This window comes from Asparagus officinalis, chromosome 4, assembly GCF_001876935.1.
Source record: "Asparagus officinalis chromosome 4, Aspof.V1, whole genome shotgun sequence".
Taxonomy (NCBI): Eukaryota; Viridiplantae; Streptophyta; class Magnoliopsida; order Asparagales; family Asparagaceae; genus Asparagus; species Asparagus officinalis.
In genome coordinates, this window is record NC_033797.1 from 49,161,723 (window position 1) to 49,170,809 (window position 9,087).

The 9,087-nt window shown below is 36.5% G+C and overlaps 1 protein-coding gene across 1 annotated transcript in view; it reads right to left on the minus strand.

Moving 5' to 3' along the window:
* LOC109837409 (alanine--tRNA ligase) overlaps nt 1-8,657 on the minus strand; it is a 27,992-nt gene extending 19,335 nt beyond the window's left edge. The window contains exons 1-5 of the mRNA XM_020405644.1: nt 8,220-8,657; nt 7,554-7,694; nt 1,519-1,665; nt 1,252-1,404; nt 905-1,034 (exon numbers count right to left, since the gene is read on the minus strand). Of these exons, the coding sequence (XP_020261233.1) occupies nt 905-1,034; nt 1,252-1,404; nt 1,519-1,665; nt 7,554-7,694; nt 8,220-8,585 (937 nt within the window). The 5' untranslated portion in view covers nt 8,586-8,657. The remainder of the gene's footprint in view (nt 1-904; nt 1,035-1,251; nt 1,405-1,518; nt 1,666-7,553; nt 7,695-8,219) is intronic.

The following is a 9,087-nucleotide window of genomic DNA, read 5'->3' on the forward strand; positions in this document are numbered from 1 at the left end:
GAGAGAGAGAGAGAGAGAGAGAGAGAGAGAGAGAGAGAGAGAGAGAGAGAGAGAGAGAGAGATGAAGAGAGAATGGAACTCTGCATATTGGGGGGAAGAGAAAACAAGAACACAAAGAAAGCTGCTTCCGTGCCTACATGGTGAGTATTTATTAGAGGTGACAATGTGGGGGAAAAGAGAGAGAAAAGTGGTATCCAACTACAGTAAAAAATCATAGGTACTGATTAACACTGCTAACTAAAAACTGGATCATGTTATTAATTACTCAATGAGATAGAAATTAACACCCAAATGGGTCTGCTGATCCATATTAAGGGTCTTGGTCAGGCCAAAGTGAAGACCTTGTATCAACTTCAGATCTAAATGCATCTGCTTGCTCCAATTGTCAAAATCACAGTTTTTTCAAGGTTCTGAATCTGTGTAATCTCAATACTTTTCCTTTTTCAAATCAAATAAGAACCTAATTTAACATCCTTGAATGTGTTTCTGATAGCGATGACATAAACAAATTACAAAGCAAATCAAGACAGCACCAAAGCTAATCTTAACTTGATTAGATCAGGTCATCTCAGCAGGTATGGAAAAAGTTGCAGCTAACCTAAAGAGAAGCAAACATAGAACTTAACCTCAGACTATAGACTGAAAGATGCTAGCACAAATCTTCGATTCATTGAAGTAATTTACGAGGGATGATCTAGATAAATATGTTCACTTGCAACTTGACTCACTACTCAGAAAGATTTGAGAAATACAGTACATAAAGTTGACTCATATTTATGAAATAGACAAATATACTCTACTCTACTCTCATAATAAGAGAACTCACCAGATTATCAAGTATCATGTCAGACCATCAATCGTAAGTCCAGTATGATAAAAATTGATCAAGTAATGTAAAGCATACCTGGTCGAGATCCATCAGCAATAGCAAATGAAAGAGTTCTTATGTGATCAGCAACCACCCTATATGCCATATCAACCCTATCAGCATCATCTACCCCAACTTTTCCAGCATATGGTGGAGCACCAGTTGCCTGAAAGGGATAAAATCTTGCTTCGTAAGAATTATTTCCTGGATAAAAAAAATAATTTGTTCCTCATAGGAAATCCAGGAAATTGTCGGGTACTATTATGAAACTGTTAAATATCTTAACATTTGAATCGATAAAGTGCACTGTGTTAGGATAATACTATAAATGTTAAATATCTTAACATTTAAATCAAGAAAGGGGCATTGTATTATGATCATACTTTCTGGATTGTGTCAAATATAGGCATGAATACATCAGTATCATAGTTGCTCATTTTTTGCTGAAGGATAGAAGTCAAACGTTCAAATCCCAAACCAGTGTCAACATGTTTGGCAGGCAAGGGCTTAAGGCTGCCATCTGCTTCCCTATTGAACTGCACAAAATTAGAAAACCATAAATCTCACTTGATATTATTATGTAAAAAGACTACAAACACAACAGGATAGATGAGACATAAATAAAGAATGATTAGTACTAACAATCTCACCTGAATAAAGACAAGGTTCCAAATCTCTATGCATGTAGGATCATCATTATTGACCAAGGATGCAGCATCACGATCACCTATGCGATCAAAATGGATTTCTGTGCAAGGTCCACAGGGGCCAGTATCACCCATTTCCCAGAAATTGTCCTGCATCCACCAATATTACCTAGTATCAATGTGGCAAGAACTCCCCATAACCAAGTCCACATCCATTTCATCAAATGATGGAAGCAGAAAACTAAAAACAAGAAGCATGTGAAAATATCATTTCTAACTGACAAAAAAAGGATTGTGGCACCCAAACAAAATATGCACAGCATTTTCTAAGTAGTCACTGATGACCATCAATGTTTTAAATATCGGTTATCGTAAATATATCGGATGGCCAAAATTCATATCGGATCCTAGTTATCGGGATATGTAAAGGATAAGTACTAAAAATCGGAGTGTTACTTTGAATGGTGACCATATATAATATAATGTCTTAAAAAGTAATCTAAGCACATTTAATGAAACATAAACGTGCTAATATGTAAATAAGACATGTTTTTGTTTAGTGGAAGCGAAATAGAATAGAATAGTATTGTTTTTGTTTAGTGGAAGCGAAATAGAATAGAATAGTATTGTTTTTGTTTAGTGGAAGCGAAATAGAATAGGATAGTATTGTTTTTGTTTAGCGTATGCGGGTCGAATATGGAAAAAAGATGGGTTTTTTGTTTCCAAACGTGAACCAGTTCACTTAGAATGTAAATTGTAGAAAATCGGGTGATTTTAGCCCACGAAAAAATCAGCCGCTTTATCAGATTTACACTGATATATTGGGAAAAATCAGCCCAAACTACATGCAATATATTTTGAAAAAATCGTATCGGCCATAGCCCAAACCTTATATATCAGGGATAAATCGATAAAATCGACCTATATTTAAAACATTGATGACCATTAATATATAACGTCAATACTGCATGAAGAAGCCGGATGAACTGGAATTGAATAATGGGTAGAATTGATGGATCCTGCACCAGAAAAGCTAAAAGGAAACTGAGGTGCACCTTAAAGAAAGAAGTATCAAAGTGCTTCAAAATTGTAAACGAAGGTGATGGGGATCTGACGGTTCGTGTTTATTCAATAGGAACATGGTGTCATCATTAATTTAGATTAGTTACGAATTCTAATAGTAGTTGAATTTTAAATTCTATATAGTTGATTTAAAGTGGGAGTAGAACTTCATTTGAGTTTGAATTTCAGTTTTGAATTGTATTAGAAATAGGATTTTAAATCCTATATAAAGGGATTGTTCATTGTATTCAGAGTTTTCGAAGAATAAAGAATAAAATTTGAGAATTGAGGAAATATTGAAGTGATTCCAAATGATAGGTGTTGTGAGCGATTCCAGCCTGTTCTGAATGTTATTTTCTTTTATTTTCAGCCATTCATCTAATGTCATAGGCCTTCTCACAATTAATCTCTTCCACTCATCAAAACAAAGCCCATTGCCACATCATCCTAAAACCCACGTGAACTCAGATTTCTCTCTGCTTCTCTGTTTCAGGGAAGAACAAAAGGTGAGTCCAGGAATCCAACTCGTCATCTTCTTTGCGCAAACACCAGATCATCATCAACTTCATTTCCTCTCGATTTCAACCATTCATCTCATATTCTCCTCAACCTCGATAAGTACCAGAAACACAAAACCCTAGCTATGTTGCTTCATCTTCAAGAACTGTTTTATTCTGTTGCAGCTTCAATTGGAGTCCATGATCAGATCCGAACAATTTGAATTCGAACGGTAACTAGTCCAGGCTTGTGATTTGTTACAGATCCTCATGTTGAAGGTCTTTTGCAAATCTATTTCAAAGGATTTCAATTCAAATGTTTAGCGCCCAAAAGAAATTGTGAACTGATCAGAAGCTCTTCACACGCTTCAGGTCGAATTCAAACTTATCCTTCACTTCTGCAATATCTTGTTATCGTTTATACTATCAGTTGTCAATTTATTAAGTTTTATTATAGATAGTTATATTCCACTATTCTTTATATTTAATCTACATCTACATTGCATTGAGTCAGTTGTTTCGAGCCTATAGATTTGTCCTGCGTAAGGAATTCCTTAGTTTTTCCCCCATCAAAATTTCAGAAAGAGGAAATATTGTTAACAATTTGGTGAAGTGTCGTGTGTCATCGGGTATTACCATAATGCATATTGCATATGAAAAGGATGTCAGAATTCCTAATGTGGAAATCAATTGATTCTCTGTTCAGTGTGTGCGCATTTGTGTGTGTGTGAGAGAGAGAGAGAGATAGAGAGAGAGAGGATGTGTGTGTGTGATGGCTATCATCTAAAACAAATTTCAGAAGTTATATACAGTTGGCTCAACAAAAAATGGCTGGCAGAAATGACATAAAAATTCCATATAATGGATACGGCAACTGCATGAGATGATGGCACTTTCAAAGAGACATTACAGACCGCGTAGCGTGTATATTAGTTATTATGCTTTTGAATTAGAATGTTATGTGACCAAACAACCATGTGCCAGTTTGTCAGATCATGCTTATTACTAATTACTGATTTCATTCTAGACCCATAAAGAATGACTTGATGAGATTCATTCTGGATATTGCACGCCATAATATGATAAAAGAAGCATGAAAATTGGCAAGTTATTCAATTATTCAACTTTCATGAGGTAGCCAAGGACAAAATCAGTGAGTACTCATAATTTTTTAAAATTAAGTTACAGATTAGAATGGATCAGAAGTTCTCCAGACTAGCACAGTTCGGGTATAAAACATGACCTATTCTGAGATCCATACCATGATGGGAATATGTTACTCCCCTAATGGTTTTAGGGTGTAGAAAAATGTATATTCCTTGTAAAGGCTTACTCAAATGAAAATGAGGGATTATGCGACAAGTGACAATACATATAGAAATTCATCTAATCTGATGAATTTCCTCCTCCTTTCTATGAGTCAATGGTGGGCTAAAAGATCTAGCACATGGGCATCACTGCATCAGACACGGTATAATACCAAAGTTCTCCATCCCAGCTCTCCAAACAAACCTGTCATCAAAGTTCACACGGATACATGTAGGACCGCAGGTCCAGGTGCAGATACGGCAAATTTGTAAAAGGTAGGATATGGGGACACGACTACACATACACGTATGGATAATCATAATTTACATGAGATCAATATTATTTTTTCATTCATGTGCAATGAAATAAAATTTCTACTTATGTTCTTTTATAAAATAGATATAAATTAGAAATTTGCTCATTTTTCAACTTCATATCCAAAAAACCCATTACAGAGTTTCGAACAGGGCTCGGGCTGAAACAAACCCCATTTATGTCCAAAGAGTTCCAAGAATTGCATGTACAGTATATACTGCCAAGAAATACATGACGTGTTTGAAATTAAAACATGTATTATATAATTGAGTACACACTTGAATAAGTGTGAAAATATCCCAGAAGTGTATAGTGAAGTTTCAGTGTTGAGAATGGGTACGACAGGGGTAAGACTCCAAACAAAAGTAACCATGCAACATAGCCCGTGATGAACTATACATAAAAACTCCATGCCCTGCACTCCTGCATTCTTCTCAGCCCCAGCCAAAAGACTTCTATTAAGATCCAATATTATAACACTTTCCTTGCTAACAAGGTCATATTGTTTAAACCATAAATAGAAAATTCCAACAATTAATGACAGAAAAATCCAACAATTATAGAATCCTCTGCCAGCTATCACCTTCCAACCCAATTATTCCATTCCTTAATGACTCCACTTTAGCATGATAATAAAAATAAGCTTTTGCCGATTTGAAGGCTTAACCAGAAAAGTTTTGCCTGAATAAACAAACAGCAATTATATTCATATTCACATTAAATGTTAGAGGCATTTCTGATGATAACAAATCTTATTTAGACCTAAGAAGGTAGTAGTCTGTTGCAATTTTAAAATTGAAATAGCAATTTTATAATTGCAATTTCTATTGCAATTAATAGCACAATCTGATGATAGCTGGTAAAGTTTTCCTACTCTATATGTAATCGCTCCGATAAATACAGCGAACACGGAAGTTTCCCTCTTCACTATATAAAAATTTAATTCAGTATTTGAAAGGCAATGCGCCCTAGCATCTTAGGCGCTCAGGCGAGATGACATTCTAACTTAGTGCCTTGTATATTGCCAGGTGATGAAGGTTAATAAGGTGAGCGCCTCAAGAGCTCGCCTTAGCGCCCCATAACCTTGCCCTGGCGCCTCAAGTGTGGCGCTAGCCTAAGGCATGTGCTCCAAGACGCATGGTGTTTGTCTCTTGTTCAAATTTTTAAGGGTGTGAAAGGTATCCAATAAAGTAAAGTTTGTTTTTGTTATTGAATTCATATGTTTCTTTTTTCTTGTTCAATTTTTGCCTTCTTTGTTGTAATGTACTTCATTAACTATATCATTTTGAGGACATGCCGCAATTTAAACCTTAAAGTTCAAGGTTTCCTACTTAATAATTTGTGTTAGCAATACTAACTAATATTACTATTCAGTATTTGTTACTACTTCATTTAGATGGTTTATAAATTATTACATTTGTGACTTTGAAAAGTTGGCACTAATTAATTTGTTTTGTTGCTATTTATTGATATTTGCATATTATTTATAATGTTTATGAATTTTTTTGAATATTTATCGCCATGGTTCACTCAAGCAATCGCCTTTTTTAGCACCCCTCACCTCAGGCAATATAGGACCTTATCACCTTCACCTCACCTTTTGATTTTGAAACACAGATTTAATTGTTTACTAAAATTATACTGCTTATGGCAATTTAGTTTACAAGTTCTCGTTTTTTTAGGGAACTACTTTTCTTCTACAATTTCCAATGATATCTAGATATGTTGGAATTCCTAAATCAAAGTGGAAAAAAAAACATAGGCAATAGTATCAATGCATCTTATGTGGATCAGACCTATGCTCTTTAAGCATATCAAACACGTATTGCTTAGGGTGTAATTATATACAAAGTAAGACAAATTTAGTTACCAAGCAGAGGTGAAATGATACACATCCATTATAAGGACACAACGTTTTCAATCAAATAAAATCAAATGGCACTAAAAAAGAGGAAGACATTAGTATTTGATACGAAGGCAATAGCTAATGATTTCTGAGCAAAGTCGGATCGCAGGAAGGCGGGCGACCGAAACAAATAATTTTTGGACAAATTTCAATGTGTAACTTCAGAGGGCCATAACTTTTGACTTGCTCCATAGAATCTTTACTATTGTATATATTCAGAAAGCTTGCAAATCTATCTATAATGATTTCTGAGCGAAGTCGGATTGCGGGAAGGCGGACGATCAAAACAAAAAGGGCAATTTTTAGACAGCTTTCAATGTATAACTTCAGAAGGCCATAACTTTTGACTTGCTCCATAGAATCTTTACTATAGTATGTATTCGGAAAGCTTGAAAAGCTATCTACACCTTGAATGGCTACACCATTTCAAATCAGTTTTAGGGTCAAAGAAGTTGTTTTAAGCTCAAACTATGTGTCGAAGACTTCTAGCTTCCCTTAGTTTCTATTTTTGCATATATCTCTTTATTTTCTTCTAGAGGCCAATTTAGTAATATTGCAATTGTTTCACACCCTATATAAGGGTTTGAATGCTATGTTTAGAATCATCATGGTTATTATTATTTTTTCAAAAGAGTATCTATTCCTAGAGTTTATACAGTTTCATGCCATGTTGCTCGTATGAGAACGAGTTAATTTTACTTACGCTACCGCTACATCAGGACTACACTCTCTTTGGCTCTTACATCTCAACCCACGAAGATGTTCACAAATGACACTTCCTTAAATAAATCTAGTTGACAACCACATTCTACAACTAACCACAATAATGTCAACCACTTACGCGAACAACGTTCAAGATAGAAATTGTCAACTATTTATGCAAACAATGTTCAATATAGGGGGGGGGAGTTTCTGTTGCGGGTCGTGTAAACATTTTAGCAACAACTTACCTTGCAGCCAAATGGCAGAACACGCCCAGGTGGCAGATAGTTAAGCCATATGTCTCTAGCTTCATTATCTGGAGCAAGCCCAACCTTTTCATCTCCACCAAAATAGGTCGCATAGATCCGATCAACAGGCAGTTTAAATACCTTCAATATCAAACACCAGAAACAGAACCAGTCAACAATTAATTCACTTAAAACTTGTCAAATTTCACTTATCTGATTTCAATTCCATCTCCATTTATCTAATTTCAATCTCATCTCCACTCCAATACAAAAAAGAAAATACTGTTCTTCTATTCCAGATTTGTTGAACCAACAAAAGGAATAGAACTTCGGTGCCAAAATAATTTTTTCTTTAAGAAATACGTGGCTCTAAAATGAGAATTCTAAGGAACGGAATGCAAAGATTAAACTTTTCAAGTGATTAATTCAAACCAGCCCCAGAAATTTGTTACAAAATATCAATAACAGTACAGTCTATCCATCAATTGCACAAACCCTAAACCCCAACATTTCCGCATACTTCAGTGAGCAGAACAAATACGGTTCTTTTGGAACTGATAGCAAAGATTAAACCTTTCAAGTAATTTCTCAGTCCCATCTCCCAGACGAAGACAAAAAACCTAGAACCCCCAACACCCCATGAAGAAAAAACCAACAATTTCTTACCTCAGTGAGCAGCTCCCAAGCCCATCCAATCGCCTCCTTCTTAAAATAATCCCCAAACGACCAATTCCCAAGCATCTCAAAGAACGTATGATGATAAGTATCCTTGCCGACATCATCAAGATCGTTATGCTTCCCTCCAGCTCGAATACACTTCTGCGTGTTACAAGCTCGAGTGAGCTTGCCGAGGGGCGTGTTAGGGTTCACAGTCCCCAAAAATATGGGCTTGTACTGATTCATCCCGGCGTTGGCGAAGAGGAGGGTTGGATCGTCGTGGGGGACGACGGGGCTCGATCGCCAGTATGCATGGCCTTTTGATTCGAAGAATTTGACGTAGGTGTCGCGGACTTTGGAGGCCGGCCACTCCATCGGAGGCGAGGATCGGGATTTGGTGGCGGAGGAGAAAACCCTAACCCTAGTTTTTGAGGCGGGGGAGATAAGGGAGCGCTCCTCTTTTAGTGGAGTTTTATACCAGCGGATGCTGATTAGGGGCTGTTTGGAAAAAAAAAAAGTTTTTTTTGGTGAAAGTCTGACATAGTGTCAGGCTTTCACTCTAAAACGCCTCTCAGTGTTAGTCTTTCACCCTAAAACGTTTTTTTTTAGAGGCGTTTTAGGGTGAAAGCCTGACACTGTGTCAGGTTTTCACCCAAAAAACCCCTCTTTTTTTTGTTCCAAACAGCCCCTTAGCGATGGGCTTGGCTTCGGGCTGTGGGTCTAGCTTTTACGGGATTTATTGGGCGCGCGGTTCCTGCGCCGCTCGAGACTAGCGTTAGTCCTGCGCTGTAGGCGTATTCCCCAGTTGGCATCTCTTAAATATTTAATACTGTTTGGTTAAGGAGATGAGATTTAATCCCTTTTTAACCCGCCAAAC